Here is a 22926-nt window from a genome sequence, read left to right on the forward strand (position 1 = left end):
AAAAAGGGCAAAATGTTTAACCATGACCATTTTGAGTTGATGAATTGGGATATGGGAAAGCTTGGCTTCCTCTCTAAGGTATGAAGAATGCGTTTTGTTCAGTGCTATATCCCTGGCATCTAAACAGGGCCTGAACATAGTAGAGGAAATGAGTAAGTGAATGCTGGGATAACTAAAAACTGGTTTCATTTGCGTTTCAACTTATGTGTGTATAAGTTATTTTTGTTTCTGAGCTCTGAGGGAGGTCTTGGCTTTATATGATGAGCAAAACAGGCCAAGATAGGCAATCAGAAGTTCGTGCTCATTGTGGTTCTGCCACAGGTCCTTGATCTGGTGCTCAGGCAGCTTTTAAAAGTTAGGTTTACTCTCATTTGCAGATGACTTTCTAAGGTATCTTTTTGTTACAGAGCAGCCCTGATATAAAACGGGTTGCCTGGCTGTGGGGTCCTCACCCGTGTGCTTAAAAGGGACTTATTAATACTCCACTACAGACACACACAAAAGGTTAATAAAAGGCTTATTTACAAGGGAAGGGGAAATGAGGAAATGTACAACTCAGGGAGAAAATAGGGAAATAAAGTCTTTAATGTGTCCTACCCGATCCGCCAACCTGGAAACCCAAAGCACTCTCAGAGCTGGCCAAGCACTGCGATCTGGCGGAGAACCAAAAAGGGACCCCCCCCCCCCCCAAAGGCCATGTGTCTGGTTTTATACCAACCCTGGCTGCTTAACCCCACCCTCAGGTTCCAGCAACCTGCCCTTTGGTGGTGATGGGATTTGTCTTTCCCATTGTCCTGATGGCTTTGGTCTGGAGTGGGGGTGGAGTCCACAAAGCCTGTATGGAATTAGCTTTAGGACATCCTTTTCCCCCTAACATTTTGGCTATAACAGAATTTAAAAGACCAGTCTTAGCAAAAAGTCTGTCCATGATTTCATTGCTTGACACTGAATGCATGCCATTTCAGTAAGTTAAGGTTTAGAGGGAAATTCTTTTTCTTTTTTTTGAGAAGCTTTACTTTGTTAGGTTGTTGTGGACAACTAAAAAATCGCCAGTGCCAATATTGCTAGTGTTTTACAACCTACTTATATTACATCTTTCATAGGTAAGGGCACACCTATGTCAGAAGTCATCACTAGGCTAAGGGCCTATCAGTAACTGACAGCCCATCTGTAACTAGTTACAGATTTTCCCTATGTATATTGTTGGTGAATATTAATAACAGTCAACATGTATTGAATGCCTGCTGGCTACAAGGGGATGTACTAAGTGCTTCAGGTGTATTAATTTAATTCATGGCCCTTTGATAAAGCAGTCTGGTTAGTCTCATTATGTATAACAAAACTAAGGTAAAGAGAAGCTAAGGAATTTGCTCAGGGTTTTACAGCTAGTAAGTTGCAGAATGGGGATTCAGGTCTCAGCAGTGTGCCTTCAGAATTGAATGTTTGTTGTTGTTGTTTTTTTTAATAGAGGCATGTTTTATTTATTTATTTGTTTTGTTTATACATGCACTGGGTACAGTCAGAAGCACGGGAGGGTGAGAGAATTCACCAGAGTCAGAGCAGGGAGCAGAGCAGGCAGAAGGACTGAAGTACACTGCTGAGGGGAGCAGCGGGCAGCAGGAGAGGTCTGCGCACCATGTGGGACCCTCCTCAGGTGGCTGGGGAGCAGCCGGGGATCGAACAGCCACCACAGAGGTCGCGGGCAGCTTCGCAACCCAGCGCTCAACCACTGTGCCACCAGGGAGACCCAGAATTGAATGTTTTTTAACCATTGACAATACCTGCTTTCTAAGAGACCATATGAAAAGGGTTGGCTTCTTTTGTTTAGTTTTTGTTTTTTAATGTACCTAGCTGTGTTCTGTACACAGTGACCTTAAATGTTACAAATAGTAATTTGTGTTTGTATTAGGAAAGTGCTTTTTGAATTCTCAGGAAGTCCTTAACCCCCTAGTCTTTGTTGAGAAGGGGGAGGAGGGGAGGGTGCAGTCTTGATTACCTGGAGCTGCTTTCCTGACCTAACTGCTTCTCCCCTGCCTGGAGTGTCTGCTTTAACATCCAAACAAATGGAAAAACCTTTGGTCTTCATATTGTTTTTAATTTGCAAAACAATTCCTTTAATTTTTGCTTTAGGACATTTTTACTAGTGTAATTGTTAAGTGGAGAGTTGCTTGGGTGGTTGCCTTTTTTTTTTTTTTTTTTCCCCAGCCAACGCTGCAGAGTCATGCACAAGACCATGAATTGCTTAGCTTTTCCAGGTTGGGGAAATAGTGTGATTTTTTTTGTGAATAAGCTTTGGGTTAATGAATCAATTGGTTCATCATTTTATTGTAAATTCCATTGCAGGCTCATGACCTGATGATCAGAGGCCTATCAATATTTTTATATTTCTGACTGTGACGTTCCTAAACTAGGCACGGAACTGTGTATAACCACATGGGACTGTCTAGAGGACTAAAAAATCATTGAGTGCCTGCCTGGGATGAGAATGGGATGGAGGTCCTTGGTTAGGTTGAAAAGGATTGTGTGTCTTCTTCTGTGGGAACATAATAGTCCTTATAGCATTCATTGATCCAGTGAGCAAACCAGAACCCAAATGAGTGAGAGCTTCTCAGGAGCAGTGGTCTCAAACTAGGGCCATTCTTTTCTCCCAAGGACATTTAACAATGCCTGGGAGATACTTCTGGTTGTCACAGTGGTGCTGTTAGTATCTGACGGATTGTGCTCAAGAATCAACCTTTTTGAATTCTTTAACTATCTCTTGTTGACCATGGTTTGTGTATACAAACCTAAGTGTATTGTGCTTGCTTTTGGCTCGTCCTGATTACATTGTAATAAACAAAATGGAATCCTGAGTTTTCTAAGTAGCCCATAAATCTGAAACTTTTTTTTTGTTTTGTTTTTTGTTTTTTATTAATATGTTTGAATGTGTGGACACTGATCAGTGAACCTGAGTTTCACTTGGGTATGCTTCCCCCTCCATATTCCATTGTGCCCTGCTATGACTGAGTGGGCTATTTTAAAAGCTTTTTTTTTTCTTTTTTTAAGATATAAAACTGTTCTTAAGTGTGGCTTATTGCCTCTAAGAATGCCTGTTTTAAATTAAACTGCAAAATTTTATAGTTCACCTAAAGTCAGTAAAAAACATGGTGGCAATTCTACAGTTAATTTACTTGATGAACATATTTTTGGCTATGGTGGAGAAGACAAAATGGTTGTTTGCGCTTCTTAATGGAGAAACTGTGTCCTGCAAAATCCCTGAGTATCTTTCTCGTTTATATAGGTAACAGGAATGTGGAGATTGTCGACAGTTTGGTAGCTCTATTTTCTTGTAAACCTTTTTCCTCTGCATTCATGAGATGTCAGATTTAGGAGAGGCTGGGTCAGGCAGAGTACACTTATGTACAAATACTTTGCTTTTTTGTGTTGCAATACACTTCCAAATGCTTGATATGACTGACCTAGGAAGGAGGCCCATAATTAGGACCCTACTTTAACCACAGCTAAGCACTACCAATAGGATTTTCTTGAAATCTAAACTAGAGCTCTTAGGATGTTTTGCATCAGTTGAAGATGCATATAGAAAAAAAAAATTGGTAACATATTTGTTGGGATTTGAATTGAGAGGTGGCATTAATGTCGTCTTCCCAGCTTAGAGCTGTAAGTCTTGTTTTATCTTTGATTTGATAGTTGAGTTTACAGATTGGGGCATGGTTCTGATTATCAGAGGCTCTCCCACAAAATTAACTTTCTAAGTGGCAATATTTGCCTTCTGTAATTGAAATATCTAGAACCAGACCTACAGCGATTAAGATTAGACGTAAGCCAGAAAAAGAACTTCATCTTCATGGGGTTGTTTAATTCTTCCTTTGTTGAGCCAAGTTTCTGTAGTGCTGGACACCTCAGATGGAAAGCATAGATTTTGATAGCTTTTATTTATTCGATAACTGCAAATGGATTTCATACTGTGGGCAGCGTGCTTTGAGGGTTAGGCGTGTGAGAGGTAGAACCTTCTCTTCATGGAGATTCTGATATTTTTGTGGCACTTGCATGGGAGGAACAACATGAGAAAGTATGTGGTGATGGCACTGCTGTGACATGATAAGCAGAAAAGGAAATCTTTCTGGCTCTGGAATGATTAAGGATGTTGTTATAGAGGATGTGGGGACATTTTAGTGGGACCTCAGGAGAAGGGGTTGTCACTTAGGAGGAAAGGAAAAGGGAGAATGCCAAGTGGAATCCAGGACGCAGGAAACTGCTATACATTTTAGCCTATGATTAGCAGTTCCAGTTTACTTGAGTGACAGGGAAGGGTTGAGAAAGGTTAGTGTGAGATGCATTAAAGACGGCCTTGAAAGCTAGTTCTAGTACATGGGCTGTTGAAGGAAAACACAGGGAGGATTAATCAGAGAGTACGACAGAGTTTGTGTCTGATAGTTCATTTTAGTCTCAGCGTCTAGCCTGGGGTCTGACAGCATATATTCAATAAATGTTGGTTAAAATGATTTGAGTGGACAGGGACCTGACTGCTTGACATGAAGAGGTAACCTGGCCCTCGAAAGGAGGAACCCAGTTGAGCCAGCAATTCTTTGGTTGAGAGTTGGGGAAAAACATTCCAAGACATTAAGCTCCAGACTGGTAGAACCATCAGTAGAAAGGGATGGGGGAGACTTGGTTTTTGATTATATAGGCTGGTGAGGTGCATAGCAAGGAGAGAAGGAAATGGCGTTTTTTGCTTTCCTTGCCTTCATGCCTTCATATCAGCACCTTCCCTTCATCTCCTGCCAAAACCATACTTCAGCCAAGAACCTCGAGGTTTCTTTTCTGCAAGACCTGTTTTCGTGTCCTTATTCTATACCCAGACCACAACGAATAGCCAGGCAGCCTTTTGTGGGCAGTGGTTTTAGGAACTTATTTTAAGGAAGGTGTTTGACCTTTGTGTCAGTGTAGGAGAGCGTTTCTCTTCATTTTTGCTTGATTACTGCCATTACCTTTATATAGATATAACAGTGGGAGTTTGCAAGTTACTTGATTTTTCACTTTTTCCTTTTTTTTTTTTAACATTAAAAATAGGTACAGAATCCTTTAAATTATTCATCAACTTTGGAAACTTTGCTGCAGTCATTCTTCTCTTTTTAATTTTTTTATCATTTGGCCAGTAACTGGGGTTAGGTCAGTAATTCCATCTCCTTTTCCTGGTGAGAAATTCATGCGAACATTAGCTGAGTCTACAATTGTCTCAAAAAACTGTTACATTTAAAAAATAATTATTATTTCAACTATTGTGTCCCTGATAAGCTAAATACCAAAATTAAGATGCATGCTTTAGTCCATTTGAATGATATGTATATAGTTAATTTACTTTTTTTTCTGTAATGTGAAGCATATTCTATATTTTAAACCTTTCCTCCCTTTTTAGACACTGCTACTCTAGTTGAGAAACAACAGTGATAGTAAAGGAAGTTAAGTAAACATCAAATTAAAAAGGGTGTAGAGTATATTTTGGTAAACCAAAATATTGCTTGGTGGCATAAAGCCACAGATCCATTCCCGAAAAAACCACATATACAACACACTCATGCAGAAATGTGGTTTTGCTGTCTGTCATGCAGTCTGTTCAACTATCAGAAACATACGTTGCTTTGTGAGGTATTTTTTTAAAATCTGACCGCAGCTCGTAATATCCTGTACTCTACCCATACTCCCTGATGTACCGCCGTGTATCCAGTGCTGCTAATTTATCGATGATTTGAATGCAGTGACATAATCATCAACCACCAAGAGGCTCAACAGTTGTGGCAGTTTCTTATCATAGGGGCACTATCAGTTCTGTGTTTTGGAAAAAATTGATATTTGGAGCACAGTGGGTGCCCTTGTTTTTGGACTTTTCAGCTTTAAGTTAAATTGAGGTCTTTAAAAGGTAGTTTTGAAGTGCTTTATTTTGTTAAAAAAAAGTAATATATATTCATAGTAAAGACATTTTTGAAAGAAAAAGACTCTCCCATGGTGCTGCCTGCTAACGGAGCAGAGGTCATGGCTAAAGCTTCACCTGTCTCCACCAACTGTTCTGTGACTGGTGGAGAATTATATCCCCTACCCCACTGAAAAATGGTGGTCAAGATCCAAAGTGTAATACATAAACAACGTATGTTTGGAAGTACAAAAGTGCTTTTAGAAGTATAAAAAAGTATATAGTAAAATGAAACCTTAGATCTTTAGAATTAATATTTGTTTCATTGGCAACCTAACAGTCGACCATTTTCTGAACAACATAGTCCTAAATATGTCTTATGGCCCACTCAGCCAGTAATTTTCTATGATCTTGGTAAAGCGTCCAGCTCTTTTGACTCTTGGTTTTTCATCTATATATATAGGGCTGGAGCTGTATGTTTTATAAAAATAATAGTTGCTGGGTCTCCCAACCTGGAACCCAGGTATCAGTGCCTTCTAAAAGTTCCCCATGGAGAGCTTTTAGGGGTGAGAACCAATGAACTCGAGGCGCAGTTCTTCTCAAATTTCCATGTGCATACAAATCACAGGGATCATGTTAAAATTGGGTTGTTTCTGCAGACCTGGACTAGTGCCTGAGAGACCGTATTTCTATTGCTCAGGGATGCTGCTGGTCTACTGACCACATTTTGAGTAGCATGGAGCCAAAGAAACTCCAGGATATCTTCCATTTCTATGTTCTTGCTTACTCCCATGGTGTACTTTATTTAGAACATCAGAGTCTGTGTTGCTTCTTGAATAAGACCCTGATTTGGGATGTTAAGATAGATTGTGGTGTGGTATCTGTGTAACCTCTCCTATTTTAAGTTCCAGAGTCTGCACCTTGGGGACATTTCAGCAAATGGAAGTGATTTTAATACCACCTAGCTTTAAGTAGCCTCACTGAACTCCAGGGGGTGACTGATGAATTGTTACATTGCTGCAGAGAAAACAAATATTTTTCCCTTCTTGCACCTCTGCTCAATGAGACCCCTCTAGCATTATCTGGTGGGAAGACCTCTGGCTGGTCAGTATGCAGAAGTGATTTGTAAGCTGTCACATGCATTTAAGTCTAATATGGACACTTAGCTTCTCTAAGCTATGTCAGTAGATCAAAGAATGTTCTGTTAGGTCTATGTTGGGGAATTTTGTTGCCTTGAGGGAATATACCTCTCACCTCTTCTAACGTCCTAGCCAATAAGCAGTGTAGGAGTGTTGTGTTAGAGCAAGCTGCTCAGCATACCCTTGGACTAGTGCAGGTCTGCGAATGGTTTAAGAGTGGACAGTGCCATGATACACTTGTACCATTCATTCATCTAAATGTCAGTGTTGTTTAAAACAAAAACAAAAACAAACCTACCTGCTTGACTAAATAGTTGGTTTAATTATGGCACAAACACATTATCTTGTTACTGAGGAATAATAATTTGGGGGTTGACTACTTGGTAGCACTGCTTTAGACTACTTAATCAGTCAAAAGGTTTTGTCAGAGTTACGTTAGGAATAGACAGATAGATGTTCATAAAATAAAAGAATGTGTAACCAAAAGATAAATTTAAAGGTGACTTAGGTTAAGAGTAAGATCAGTTCAAAGTGGTGTGGACATGTGCAAAATTAAAATTTAAGTCAAGTCTCAAGGTAGTTGATACAAATTCATAAATAGGAAGGTGTAAGAGACACTATGGTTTGTGTTTTGATTAATGCAAAATTTAAATCCTGAGTGCTTCCAAATTCTTAATAGCATTGCCTTAGAGAGAGAGAATTTTTGTTTTTCATTTTCACCATCCATATTTCTATTTCTGTTAGTCTGTAGTCTGGATGTTACGATCATGGTGGTATCAAAGAAGCTTTGAAATTTTCCGACTTTCTCCTCCATCCGCCTCCTATATTCTTTACTCTTCACTACCATATATAAAAGTTACTGCCTCCAGAACAAGTATCTGTTTACCAAGAAAAGAGAAAGAATGAATCTTCAGGAGCAAAATGTAAATACTGAGAATGCCTTTTCTGGGTCACAGTGCAAAAAATTGGAAAAACAGTAGATTTTCTGGTACTGGGCCTGTGACCTCACTCCTTTCCAATCAATCAGGAGGCCCTGTCCTCTGTTATTAACAGTGTCAGGGAGTCTGCCCCCCCTCCCCCTTAGATCTTCAGCCTTTCCCTGATGTAGTATAAATTAATGAGGGACGTCTTCTTAATTGAGAGACAGGAAGAGCCCTAAGCTTGAATCAATACCTAACAATACAGCTACTCAATTTGTAGCACTATCTAATCTCAGTTCTGTTTTTGGAACAGAACTACTTAACTTAAGGAATTTTATTCATAAATCTGCCCTCGTAAATATTTCTGCCAACCAGATATGGAGCTGCTATTCCTCTTCTATGGTTATAGAAATGGAGTCCCAAATCACTTAGGGATTTGCATCAAGTCACGGGTTCAGCTGGACCAGTAATTACAGAGTCAGCCTGCGATTTGAATGCCAGGGCTGTATCACTCCCCATACCTGGTGCGCTTGTGTACTTATTTGTGTCACTTCAGTTCGGAATCATCCCATAACTTCTGTACTTCCTCTCATTGTCTTGGATCCAATTAGTTACTTTGTGCTGGATTCCCCGGCTCTCCATGTTTCCTTTCCTTGTTCCCATCTGTCATCATGTCTGGCCTGCTCTGCTGGCCTCCTGGCTGTTCTTTGCAGCTGTAGCCTTTGCCTTCTCCATCCCAGGCTTGAGAGATCTCAGGGTATACTTCTGTATCTACCTGAAGATTGTCATTCTTAAGGGGCTCTTCTCTGCTCTGGAAATCCAGCCACTATTCCCAGCATGCATCTCTGCTCTTCTCCTGCTCCTTTTACCCTTTTTGTAGGTGAGCTCACCCTCTCCACTAAGTAGCTGAATCTCCAGTTTTTCCTACCGCAGTCCAGGTTATCTCCCCTGAGACCGTTGTCAGTAATCAATGGGAACACACTGGTACTTAAACTTAACATGTCCCCAAATGACATGCTCCCTCACAAGCCTGCTCTGGACCTAATCTCTATTTCAGGAAATGGCAGCACCATCACCCAGTTGCTCAAGCAGAAACCTGGAGGCAGGTAATTGCCTCTCCCTCTCACTCATTAGCCACTCCCAATTGATCATTTGGTCTCTTAATCTACTCACAGTTACCTCAGCTTTGGTTTATGTCTCTCCAGCTGTCTGAACATGGTGAATTACTTAATCACCTTTCTTGGGCTTTAATCTGTAAAATGGGGACAAGAGTAATCCTTTTAAAATTGAGCTTAAGTGAAATACTTGCCTCTGAGGATGCTTTCCATGAGTGTTTAAGATGAGGGGCTTGGTCACAATTAACACCCGCAGTCACCCTATTTAAGATGACTCTCACTGTGAGTAATACTATCATCTCCTAAGTGGTCTGACCCAGCTGGAGATAATCCCAGTACACTGGACACTTCTGGATATGCTGTTTCAGCTCATCTTGTGCTGTCACTGCTCCCTTTCACTTGTCCCTGTTGCTTAACTGTGAATGTCACACACTGATGCAGCAGGTGGATTCTTTTGGAATGTTCTTGCCCTTTCCTCTCGTCTCATTTCTTTTTTTATCCTCACTCAGAGAAGTGGAGTCCTCTGTTAAAGCATTTTAAAATATCTTGCATTTCTCTCAGTACCCATCTCATTTGCTAGAACACAGGCTCTGTAAGTCCTGTCTTAATCCTCTATTCTTAAACTATAATATTCTCCATGACAGTAGACAATTACTGAAAATCGTGGGATTAATATGGCCACTGTAATGACTCCCACCCCACCTTTGCCTTTCTAGCACTCCTCCGTGTACCCACTAGATAGCACACAGTGTCAGGTTTATATCCATTTGGCCTTCATTTGTAGTTGATAATGCACAATTCAGGGGGCCAGATCAATTTGGTGTCCACTGTTGTTGCCACTGTAGCTCCTGGCTTAGAGTAGGAATGAATGAATGTGCCCATAGCTGAAAATGTTTGTTGAATATCCAAATCTGTGGTGCTCTGGGAATTCATATTGTTCTTATTCTGAATTTATCTCTCATCCGCCATCTTTCCTCTTGTGGTATAGTTTGTGGTTAAAAATCTCTTCTATTCTTCCATAACCTTTCATATATAATCGGTGGCAAGCCAGGGGGGGTGGAGGCAGAAATGCCTGGAGTGTCTTGACCTCCTGTCTCGTATGTATCTATCATAACTTTCCTAGGTTTGTCCTTGATAGTTCCTTGCTGCCTTCCAAATAAAGTTCAAGCTCTTTAGCATGGCATTGAAGACCTTCCACACAATCTGACCCCCAGTGAACCCTTTTGTCTTATTTTCATTCTATTTTTTTATTGCATTCTGCCTGTGCTCTGGCTTAATGGCTTTCAATCCTGCCTGTACATTAGAATCACCTGGGGAGCTTTTTTTTTTTTTTTAAGATTTATTTATTTGTATAAGCACTGGGTATAGTCAGAAGCACGGGAGGGTGAGAGAATTCACGAGAGCCAGAGGGGAGAGCAGAGCAGGCAGACTGACAAAGTACACTGCTGAGGGGAGCAGCGGGCGGCAGGAAGAGTTCTGTCATGCCATGTGGGACCCTCGTCGGTGGCCAGGATCAAACCGGCACTGCAGAGGCTGCGGGCAGCTTCACAGCCCAGCACTCAACTGCTGTGCCACCAGGGGAGGCCCCATGGGAGCTTTAAAATAAAATAGTAAAGCCTGGGTTCTTCCCTCCCAGAGTGTGAGTTAACTGGTCTGGGGTGAGACTAGGGCATTGGTGTTTATGAAAGATCCAGGGCTGGAAACCATTGAGGAACTTAGTGTTTCCCACCAAATAGACTCTAGAGCTTTGAGCAGAAAAAGTGGCATACCTCCAAAAGTTGGCATCTTATGTGCTCTTTTCCAAAGTTTTATAGCTAAAATTATCAAGTGAGAGGCTGAGATAACCAACAGGAAGGAAAGCCATTAACATTAAGCTCCACGAGGTCATGTGACCAGGGAGCCTTTACGCATTAATACTTGTTGATAACACCTGCTCAAGCACCTGCTTGGGGCAGTGCTGGTTCCAGCCACTTCTCAACTTTGAAGTCACCTCTCTATTGATCATCCCATCCAAACCAAATCCACCCTCTGCCCCAGGCTTCTCTCAGCACTTCCCATTTTATCTTCTTTAGTACTTTTCTGTATCTGAAATTTCTCTTCATGTATTTGTGTGATTGCGTCCATCTCCTGCCTCTTAAGATGTGAACACCAATGACAGCAGGGACTCATCATCCTGTTCACTCCTTGTCTCCTCCATTCAACACCTAAAATAGGCCTGACAGATAGTAGGCACTTGAATATTTGGATGGGCAGAAAAGCAGTAATATATTTGTGGTTTCCGCTTATTCTGAGGTACACGTTTTAAATATTTAAAACTGCCTGAATAATTAAAAAAATTTTAAGCCCACTGGAGCACATATAGATGACAGTAGTTTCCCCCCTGCCTATTAAAGTATTAAAAAAGAAAATAAAGACAAGTAGATGTAAGTCTGATTATAGGGAAAATGCTGTTTTTTCCTGATTATAGAGAGCTCTCAGTATGGGGCTTTTTTTTCCTTTTAACTTCCTAACCAACCTGTATGCAGCTTCTCCCTGTGTAAGGGGACTGTGCCTGTGTGAGTCATTGAAGAGTTAGGATGAGGAGTCGGTGAGTTAGAGCGGATTTTTGTATGGAATATACTGCACCACTGACAAAGAGGCATGGAGTTAGTATATGCTAAGTCAGATCTTCCTCATTATCAGCGCCCTCCCACAGTGAAATCTTCACATGGGTTTGTCAGGAACTATGGGGAGCAGATTTTGTGTATGCAGCTCCATAAGTGGGATCCCATGTGAGCGATGCTGCAGCAGTTCCTTAACCAACTGGAAGGAATTCTAATGGTGTGTTCTCTCTAGGGGTCTTCATTATGCAGCTGTGTCCGTGGCTCCCCAAGCCTGGCTCTGACTGTCCAGGTTTTGAGCAGGGTTGGTGTGATGAGCTGGTCGGCACCTGTGGTGGGTGGGCTATTATCCCTATGATCCATGACACCTGGAGTTCTGAGGCACTACTCCTTCACTTCCCATGAGACTGAGAATGCTGTCTCATGGCTAGGGCCTTTCCTTGGCCTGTTGGAATCATCACACTGGAGATAGTATTATGAAGATTTATCTTGACTCAGCGTACAAGGTGCCTTCCCAGAGTGCTTTCTAACAAATACCCTGGTTCCAGTGGGTCAGGTGATCACAGTCTGGTGTGAGTAATCTCAGGAAGGTTTAGTGGCATTCCCTTTATCATATTTCTAAAAATCTTTTAAGACACATGTCCTATTACGAAGCTTTAATCATTACTTTTATCGGTCAGGAATGATCCAGAGTAAATTTACCTTTTGTTGCCCACTGTGATTACTTGTTTTTCTTTTTGAACAGCTTGGCATCCCAAATGTCAGCAAAGGTATGTGTTGGGAAAGCAAACGAAATGGGAAGTATAAGCAGGTCTTGCTCAAACAGTCACAATTTAAGCATGCTTGCACAAGATTTCAGGAGATTCCAACTACTTAACCTGAACTGCAGTTTGTCCTGTTCATTCAGCACATACCCTTGTATGTCTTCTGTGTCCCAGCACTGGGACTGTAAACAAAGATAACTCTGCCTTCATTGAGCCTACTTTCTCAAGAACCTTGCTACTCAAAATGTCCTACGTGGACCCAGACTGATAGTATTGCTTTGGAGTTTGTAGGAAGTGTAGACTCTCAAACCCTCTCCAAGCTGAATTTTAAGAATCCTTGGTGATTAGTATGCACATTAAAGTTTGAGAGACTTGATCTAGGCCATGTGAACAAAAATATATGCGAGATAATTTCAAATGATTATAAAGGCTCAGAAGAAAAGACAGATGGGCCAGAGAGTGACTGGGAGAAGTCATAGAGTATCGTGTCGGCTGAGACAGAAATGATGAGTGAGGATTGAGCACAGGAAGATCTGCAGAAGGTGGTTCTAGGCAGAGGGACTCTGCCTTGTATTTGCCACAGTTGGATCACCCTGTTTTTTATACTTTTCCAAACCCTTCCTGCTTTAGCCAGATGGGAACTCTGGTTCACTTGCTTGCTGTGTCTGAATGTGATTGGTAGTGGAAGTGTTTAGTGCAGTGGGCATGGGAGCTGCTGAGTGCTTTTAGCCTACCTAACCTAGAGGATAGACAGAAAAATAGAGCATGGCTCTCAGCAGATCAGAATACTGTTGCTTCCCTGGAGAACAGATATCCTTGTTGTGAACATAGTTGAGAACCATTAGTGATTTTATTTTTCTTTTTGATTTTATTCCAGCATTGAAATGTCCCTTTGTTTTTAAGTATTTCTCACGTTTTAACCACATAGATCATGTTGGGCAGAATCAAGGTAAATGATCTTCACTGACTGTGGGCACGAGAAATATTTGTCGCCTTCACTGTGACTAAGTAAATCTATGCTTAATTGTAAATCAGTGTTCAGAGGCACCTGTATATTTATGTCAGTAGGAACAAGTAGGGGAAAGAAAGTGAGAGATTCAGGGAGACAAGAGAAACCGGAGAGTAGCTGGTAGGGTTTGCTCACTCACACCACTTGGGGGTGAGGCAGTGTTTGGGTGCTCAGTAATCAGGTTCTCTGACACGCTCTGCCTGTTCTACAAAGACTGAAGTTAGGTTCCCAAGAGAACATCGCATCTTTCCCCACGCCTGACCTCCCACTTTTTCCTTCCATCTTTGTTTCCATTTTCCCTTTCTCACCTTCTGGTGGGGCTGAGTAAAATCCTGATTACATTGGTTGCAGTGTTTTTCAGGTTTCAGAATGAAATGATTTGACCTTGTAGAAATAATTGGACATCTGGCGCATTCTCAACCTTGATAATAGAGCACTCTTAACATTTGGAGCAGTATTGAAACACAATCACCAGAGCCCAGAAGATGTAGGGAAGATAATAGTCAAATGTCTGGAATTTACATTAACGACCTAGAAAACTCAAGAGGTGAGGGGAAGGGACACTTCTTTCCAATCATTGTGAAAATCCGTTAGCTTTGGGGACAGATTGGAAAAGTTTCATGAAATGTAGGTGTACTGTGATACTCTCTAGAAAGACATTGACCTGTGTCTTCCTGTGCTAGCACAATGGTACAGTGTATCTGTTAAGACAAGTGGCATACTTCAACACAGTTAGTGGAACTGTTCACTGCATTTTTTATAGCACAGTTAAATAACATGAGTTCAAAAAGCAAAGCACATTAACATTGCTTGGTATTACCATCAGTAGAATCATTGCTTTACCTTCCTGGGGTGGGGTATTTGTAAAAAGTGTTTGAATATTGACACTTTCATATTGTCATTCAAGGCATTACTAATTGGGCACTCTGACAGTAGCTCTTTCTCCTTGGAGGAAATGGGATGGTGTGTGCATTTAAAAAGTCTTAGTTAAAAAACAACTTGGGAGTTCGAATCTGCTTTAGGGAATGGATAAATTTCCTATTAAATTGATTCTTACAATGTTACCACTTCATTTTGTTGCTTTATTAAGCAATGTAAAATATTTTGTGCAAAATAAGCACCTGGTCCAAAAATAAAACCTAGGCTTTTGGTTTACTAACTTGCAATGCCGTAGTGCCTTTGATCTGAGTCTCTAAGCCTTATTCCAGTCTGGCGGCTGCTGCTTTTTTTTAATATGTAAAATTAATTTTATCTGTTACATGTTCTTATCTCTTTAGTAGAGTTGAATTTTGATGGCAAGATAAAAACTGAGCTGCCAGGTTAGAGAAGAAATAGCACCAACTAATTTCCTTTATGTTTCATCTGGTTTTTTTATTAAGTTGGGAAGAATTTCTCGTTAGTCCCGATTTTTTAATCTAGGGGCAGGTAGGCTTAGTTCCAGAAGTTGTGCTGTTCCTCAGACAATTTGGAACAGACCTATGAGGAAATCAAGATGTTTTAGTTTTGATTGGAATAAATAGTTGTAGTCTTGATTCTAATAATAGTAAAAAGAGGATGAAGAGGGGGAGAAGTTTACAAGATTTATTTGTACTTGTTTCAAAATGTACATCTCACATAGAAGGAATTTTTTTATATAAAAAAGTTTTTATACATAGGGCCTCCCTGGTGGCGCAGCGGCTGAGCACTGGGTTGCAAAGCTGCCCACAGCCTCTGCAGCGCCGGTTCAATCCCCGGCTGCTCCCCGGCCACCAGGGGAGGGTCCCACATGGCGCGCAGACCTCTCCTGCCGCCCGCTGCTCCCCTCAGCAGTGTACTTCGGTCCTTCTGCCTGCTCTGCTCCCCACTCTGGCTCTGGTGAATTCTCTCACCCTCCCGCGCTTCTGACTGTACCCAGTGCATGTATAAACAAAACAAATAAATAAATAAACATGCCTCTATAAAATTAAAAAAAAAAGTTTTTATACATAATGGTGAGTGTATGTTTTTATTAAACAATAAAATAGATTCATCTTAAACATTTTTTTGACAAAGAAACTGATACAGAAAACAAGTTTGGTGAAATGTTACTCTTCTGGAATGTTTTCCTGGAACAGTAATTGTTTGCCCCCACATTGGCTGCTGAAATGGTTTCCTTTAATAATTTTTTATTTTTCAGTTTCATTTCAGTAGTATTCTATAGTGGTGCTGTAAACTCCAAGAAACATTTTTTAAACTCATTGCTTTTGATACATCTCTGTGATTACCAAAATAAAGTTAGCTGTGCTTCTTTCATATTTATAGTCATTAACATTTGTTTACTTTATTTAAGGAAATATTATAGGGGGAAATAATCTAAATAAAATTAGGTTTCTCTTATATTAGGACTCTGAAGGAATATAATTCAAGTGTAGGCTCTTTTGTCTGAAATGACTAATGTTAAGCTAAGTGATAAAAGAAAATATATTTGATATTGTGTGCTTTAGTATTTGTTACTTTGTAATCTTGTGATTGAATTGTGGCATTATTTTTCAGTGCATGAAATTGCTTTCTCATGATGCAAGGTAGTTAATAAATTTTCCAATAATTCTAGAGTTGGGAGTGTGAAGGGAAAAGGAGTAACAGGTTATTCCGCGTGTTTTTGTTTCATTACTAGCTGTTCTTGCTGCTAGTCCTTTGGCCTTCACCACTGCAAAGCTCAGTTGGGTTCACATGCCAGGTGTGGAGGGCATGGCTGATGTGAATTTTCATAGAATTGACTTTTTTGTTAAATTACCTTTTTTGAAAATAGTTTCCCTAGACATTGGCCACTAATGCTATTTTGGAATACCATGGGCATCTGAAGACAATAGTTAGCAGTTTCCATAAAGTGTCAAATACCATGGTCACATTCGGTACCCCCAACCCCAGTATTTCAGAATCCCTGCCTGTTTAAATGTACTATCTGTGAATGTACTTGCTCAGGGATGCATGAGGCACATCACCTATAAATTTGATTGGGAGCTACAGCGCTGGCATAGGCTGATGGATAGCAGATTAGAGCCCTGATTAACCATGTGATTCGAAGACTGGGAATATATTGTCTAAGCAAGATTCATCAGATGCAATCAGAGTTTCAAGTGGTCAGATGAAATTCAAATGTGTATTGTGGCTTTTCTTCCCCTAGTGCCTTTCCTCCTAGGTTGCCTTTTTTCCTTCTCTTTCCCCAAAGCTGAAAAATACTTCTTTGATGAATCTGCTTCTTACCCTAAAGCTGTCTGTCTGTTATTCATCAGAAAGCAGGTCGCAGTTCAGTGAGCAGAAGAAAAGATTTTAATAGAAGCTGTGCCAAGGGCTGTAATGCATCATTTTAGGGCCCTAATTACATTACAATGACAAATATCAATGGTGACAACAGCAATAACCTACATCCTTTAATGGCTATGCTGGAAAAGAAGTTGGGCCCCACGCCATTAGATTAGACTCAGTTTCAAAACATAGGCCATTAGAAGTGTGTGTCCACAGTATTATTGGCTGATCACTGAAGCCAGAGGAAAGGCCTGTAAATAAATGATGCCTCCCTAAAGCTGGGTCCTGTGGGACAAAAGAGGCAAAATTAGATGACCATGGAAGCAGCAGTGTTTCCGAGGCAACTTTAGCTTTCAAAGTGAGGAATGACCTGCTTAATTTTATGAAATCACACACACATCCCACCCCTCCTGCTGCCAATTAGCTTGACCATGAAAATCCATTGGCATGACAACTTAAAGAAATTAAGAAGTCTTTTAAGCAAAAAGAGACCGTTAAGAAAGTTTGGGCGGTTTCTGCCCCCACTCTTCTTTTATGGATATGTGTTAACATACATGAATCAATAAAGCGATCTCTCTGCTTTACAACATTTATTTTGAATAAAATGTAGGTTTTTTTTTTTTTTTAATTGTTGCTCAGACTTAAAATAGCCTGGGTCCCAAATTAAGGAAGTCAAATAAATACCTCTTGGTCTTTATTTTGCCAGATGAGTAAGTTTCATTAGAGTAGTTTTTATTGCCTAGATTATGTAGGCAAACTAAAGAACTCAGTTTTCTTATGTGCCCACACATTTTTCAACCCTCCTAGCAAGGGACTATTTTATTTATGTAAACAACATAATGAGGAAAATATGCTTGGCAGATGGTTCTAAGCATTAGAATCATCAGTTTGGTCTGCCCCAAAGTGTCTCATTATCTTTTATTCTCTCCCCCTCTACCTCTCCCTACAAAAAGCTTAACAACCAAATGCCTCTGAGACAACATTGCTTTCAGTCTGGTGAATGCTACTCTATTTTCTCAGCTCACGCTGGAATTTCACCCCATAACCACTGTGGTATGTTCGTCCAGGTGGAGAGTGGTTTGGTGATTCCCATTGCAGCTTTTCATGGTGGTTTAAGCCTTCTTAAAGGATGGCTAAATGCTCCATGGGGCCAGTGCAGTAAATTAAATCAGGTCAGCACAGTTGGGTCCTTATTCACTGCTGCTTATTGGTGCTGAGTTTTTGTCCATCCTGTTAGGAATGCAGACTGGAATGGAAAGCTTAGGTTTGAAACTTCATGGTGAATTTGTATTTTCTCTTGACTGGCAAAGTTTTTAAGGTGCTGGCGTTTAAAAGATTGCATAGCTACAAAGTCAAAAGGGTCACTGATGAAAGAAGGAAACCTAGATTGCACAAGTTGAGTGTCGCTGTCATTCTGGTAATGACTTAGCAAGAAAAAGAGCATTTTTGTCCTCTTATAAAATGAGGAACTGACCCTGGGTGGAATTTATTTTGAGAATGTCTCGGGAATAGTAATTGCTTTACATTTTCTGTCTTTCAACCCTTCTCTCCTCTTCTTTCCCCACCTTATCATTAAAATACATGCTATTTTGTATGTACATATGTAAGAAACCATGTGTTTACTTATCACATGCCAAAATATATAAGCCTATGATAATACAAATTAAGATGAACTTCTGCAAAGCTTTGGTAACTTTTAAAATAAAATGTCAGTGGTAGCATTTTCTTCCTTTTTTTCTTTTTAAACCTACTGTAGCATCCTATTAGTGTAAAGTTTCTATACTAGAAAAAATGTTGTAGAATAAACTGTTTCTGATAGTATTGGGACTTTTACAGATGTCTAGTGGTGATAAATTGATATACTCAGGCTTATCTTCATATATCTTCAAATTGCTTTCTTCCAAGTTTAGCAGGATTTTTGGCATGTTCTAAATAAGCCTCTGCATGCAGAAAACTCGGTGGGACACATTTGGAAATTTTTACGGTTGAATAAACAGGACATTCTCTAATAATTTATAGGAACCGAATTAATCAACTTAATTTGGGTTGGTTGTATGTTATTCTTTTGAGGGGGATTGGAGACTTGATTATAAAATCCCAGACCTGTGTTTAAAACAGAGGTCAGAATTGTAGAAATATAGTGAATTACTGAGAGAAGTTGGGATGGAGAAAAAATATATATCTTTATTATCTAAACTCAAAAAGTTAAGGTTTTGTGCAAAACCACATTAGAATGAACAAGGGTCCTGTTGAAGGCATTTGAAAACTGATTTCCAGTCACGAAAATTAAATTCCTTTTTATGTTGTCCTGGTGCTTGAAGGTTGACTTTTTAAGATGAATGCTGCTTAATAAATTGTGCTGTTAATGGGGCATTGTTGTCACTGCCTCCTTTTAATGGGCTTGCTGATGAGAGTTTTCCTCTTCCTTAGGAAATATGCCAGCCATAATATAAAGTGTGTTTTAATATCATCCTGTTAATATTTCGGGAATTTGTAACCAGCTGACTGTTCTCTTTATTGCTTTTCCTTTCCTTTTTTTTTTTTTTTATTTTTTTTGCAGGCAGAGATTGTCAAGAGGCTGAATGCTATCTGTGCACAAGTCATTCCTTTCCTGTCCCAAGAGGTAAGGTGATGGATTTCAGTCACTAAACTAGAGGCTCCATTTTAGTGGATTTGTAGGAGAGGGGTTGTGGAACTTCCTTTCTGGCCTTGTTGGTCTGTTGATGCTTGTATGGTGCATTTCTAAGATACAGTGTTTGCATTCCAACTTCTGTACCTTTTTAACATTCAGGGGCATATAATTGTGTTTTGAAAATGGAATATTTTCTAATGTGCAAAGCAAAATGCAATTGGCAAAATAATTCGCTGTCAAAGGATGATACAGTGTTGCTGAGAATTATAACTTTTATCATAATGACATCTAATAGGTTAGTCTGAAAAATTGCCCAGAAGACAAGAGCTTGCTCTACACTTTCATCACTGGGCATTAAGAGTTGGCAGAAGAAATAGCAAATAGAAAGGCTCTAGTAGTAAACTAATGAAATTTAGGGCTAACTGCTTTATAAAAGCTACCTCTCATTACCTGATGATGGGAGTCTTTCTGTTGTCTGTGCATTTGAGAAAAGACATGCAAGTTGGGCCTGGTGGCCTTGTTGCTCCTGAGTATTGCAGCCTTACATACTGCTAAGACCCTGCATGCAGCTCACCACCAGTGGAAGTGTACACTGTCCACAATAAATCACATGGTGTAATGATGGGGGGCATTTCTAGTGCTTGGTGGCTCTTTTGTGGCTTTTTATACCCTCCTTTTGTGGCTAGTGGTAGTAACAACGTTTAGGTGTAAGTGCTGGCAAGAGCTTCTGTATTACTTAAATTTGTTCAGGTAAGATAACGTGTGAGAAGGAAGAAACTAACAAATGTCTTGAGCTACATGTCTTGTGTGATGGGCTAGAAGGTACCAAGCACTTTTCCTCCTGACCTTCTGTTCTTTACATACATGATGTCACTGCCCTTAGGAAAGTAATTCATCCCCTGCCTTCTTGTGGACAGGTGCTGATGTTAGCATGCAGGCTTAGGTATTTGAGTATGCGCGTGTATTACAGATATGTGGATTGTTGTGTGACTTACTTGATCCGAACTGGGCTAGACCTCATTTAACCATGGGTACCTTTTCCTGGGGTATATCTCCCATGGGGTTCTCATATTCACAAACCGTGGATCTAAGTTAACATCCTGAATTCAGATGTTCTTCTGGATCACAGACAACATAGGATGTGTTGTCTCTTTAGTTGTGATCACAAAACCACCACCCATTATATCCCCATTTACCTGTGTCTACTCAAGATTGCTTGTGACCAGATTGGCTGGAATGGTGGAGGAAACTCAAGGGGTCCATTTGCATTTCTTTAGGAAGCCTGGCTGCCCTTTGTCTGTTCCCATCCAAACCCAGTGTGTATTATTCTTACTTAAAGCAGCTCTGTTTGATGGAGCTGGAGAATGGGAGGAACATGGAACCCCCAGAGCTATAACCAGGCTGAGTTATCACACCCCACCATATGGGAAAAGTTGGAATTATCCCTGAGGTGGTATTAGAGTTGGGGGCTCTGTAAGCACTGACCCCAATTTATAATGATCAGTACAGCTCATTCCCGTGGCATTTTTGTAGGATCTGTGGGGTTATGTTTGAAAGTGGAGAGGACGCCTTGGGGGTGTTGGTGGAGCTGCTTTGCCAATAGGTTGTTTTCCCATGTGAGTGTTGTTTATATGAGCAGGCCCAGTAGGAGGACCATGCATGATGGTCGTGGTGCTGACAAGACTGGACTGGAATTAATTGGCTAAGGAAGTTGTGCTCTGAAGAGGAAAGCCTTTGGGAGATAACTGGCAACTCCTTTTCCTCTGCTTGAGGCGGGGAGGATAAGCATCATTATCTCACCATTTACTATTTATTTCCCCTACACTTTGACATTTCTTGGTTGAAATTCTTGATACATGCATAGTGAATGACCTATGTCATGGTTTTCCAAGTCCTAATTCTGATTCCATCTTTTCATCTGCTTGATTTGCGTTTAGTTTGCCCTGTTGTTTTTTTTGTTTGTTTGTTTTTGTTTTTGTTTTTCCCCCCAGTTTCCTGAGGTATGTGTATCTTTCAGTGTGTGGGCCACAGACATGTTTGTTCCTGTCAAATCTGGGCTTCTCTGATGTTTTGTGTCTGAACATTGCCCACCGTGTTTCCTCTTCTGGGCTTTCTGTGAGCATCAGACTCCTCGTTTCTACCCTGAGGCCAGATGGACCATAATCTGGAGGGAGGGGAGAGGCAGGTTATTAGAGGAAGATGAATTCTATTTCCTGTCTTTTCAGAGGCATGGAAAATCACTCTTGCATGGCTGCAAGCATCACTCGGTGCCAGGACTGAAGGCTCTTAATCTGATCTTTTAACACCGGCTCTCTGTGTGACAGTCTCAGTGCCAAAACGGCAGCTGCAGCATTAGAATTTATTTTAAGATTTTTTTTATTCAAAAATTAAATGATTGTATTTAGAAAAAAATCACCTGAAGACTAGTGCATAAGCTGCAGGATTGTTTAAAGGGTTTTTTGGTTTTTAGGTTTTTTTTTTAGGGTTTGCCAGGCAGGTAATTTACATGCATTTAGATGGAGTTTGTTTTTAATTTAGCCCCCACGTGCTAATTAATGTGTCTATATTATATTGCTTGTGTCTGGTGTACCACACTTTCTAAAACTAAAAAATACTAATAGTACTTGAATGAGAACTACTAAATAAATTTAATTTGAACTACAAACATTTCTGTAGAAATAAATTGTATGTATTAGAACACAGGGAAAAAATGTATTTTCCTAGTTGGTTTCGCTAAAACATGTTTTTAAGTTAAAACCAATATATATTTTAATGATGTGCTTGTTGTACTCACATATGACACCTTCCAATGTCCCAAGCATTAGACAAAGGTATTGCCAACTCTTTGTAATAAAGTAACCATTACTTAGAATTCATAGAATTTAACAGGATTCCTAATATCAGAATTAGACACCTAATGAGGGAGTCCTCACCTATCTGAAGCTGTTCTTTCTCCCAATTTCTTTTGGTTTTTAGGAATGGATAAGACTGATCTGTATTGTGCTGCCCTCATATTTCTTCTTTAGAAGAAAAATCTCAGAGTAGTAAGTGGGAAGCTCTCCTCTACCCTCCTCTTATCTCCCCATTTGCAGTGGAGACCAATTAACAGTCACATCCCTGTTGAGAGTTACATAAGCAGGAGATGCCAGGAAGATGATGGTTGGGTTGGGTGGAGTCCTAGCCTCCCTGTCACATATCCTCATGGCTTGCTACCTAGCTAAGCTGGGTGACCTTAGCAAGAGATTTGCCTCTCTAAGCTTCGGTTTCCTCATCTGTATGAAGAGGTGAATATTAGCACAGAGTGCATGAGATCAGTGTGAGGGTTATTTGGGATTACATCACCTACTAGCTGCAGTAGCAACAGGAAACTCTAAATTTCCTTTTGAGACCTGGTGCCAGCCTTCCCACCCCCTTTTAAGCATTGCCTTTCAGAGTATGAATTGGCTTTATTCCTCAAGAGAAGAGGTTATCTTCCTCTTTAAAGTTCTTATACAGGAAAAAAGTGTAAATTAAAACTCAGTCCTGGTTTGTGAACTAGCTAAAAATTTCAGTGAGGCATTAGGGATTCCCCCCGG

The 22926-nt window shown here is 40.3% G+C and overlaps 1 protein-coding gene across 12 annotated transcripts in view; it reads left to right on the top strand.

Annotated features, from left to right (window-relative positions):
• Positions 1 to 22926, top strand: part of LOC311174500 (transducin-like enhancer protein 4) — a gene marked incomplete at both ends in the record, with an annotated part of 130982 nt that overhangs the window by 13512 nt on the left and 94544 nt on the right. For 10 of the 12 annotated variants that reach the window (XM_084238941.1, XM_084238945.1, XM_084238946.1 and 7 more), the window contains one exon: positions 19280 to 19342. The exons of the other annotated variants lie outside the window; for them this stretch is intronic. In XM_084238941.1, coding sequence (XP_084095067.1) covers positions 19280 to 19342 — 63 coding nt within the window. The remainder of the gene's footprint in view (positions 1 to 19279; positions 19343 to 22926) is intronic. 12 annotated transcript variants of the gene reach the window in all.

This window comes from Talpa europaea, assembly GCF_964194135.1.
Source record: "Talpa europaea genome assembly, chromosome: 7".
NCBI classification, from domain to species: domain Eukaryota; kingdom Metazoa; phylum Chordata; class Mammalia; order Eulipotyphla; family Talpidae; genus Talpa; species Talpa europaea.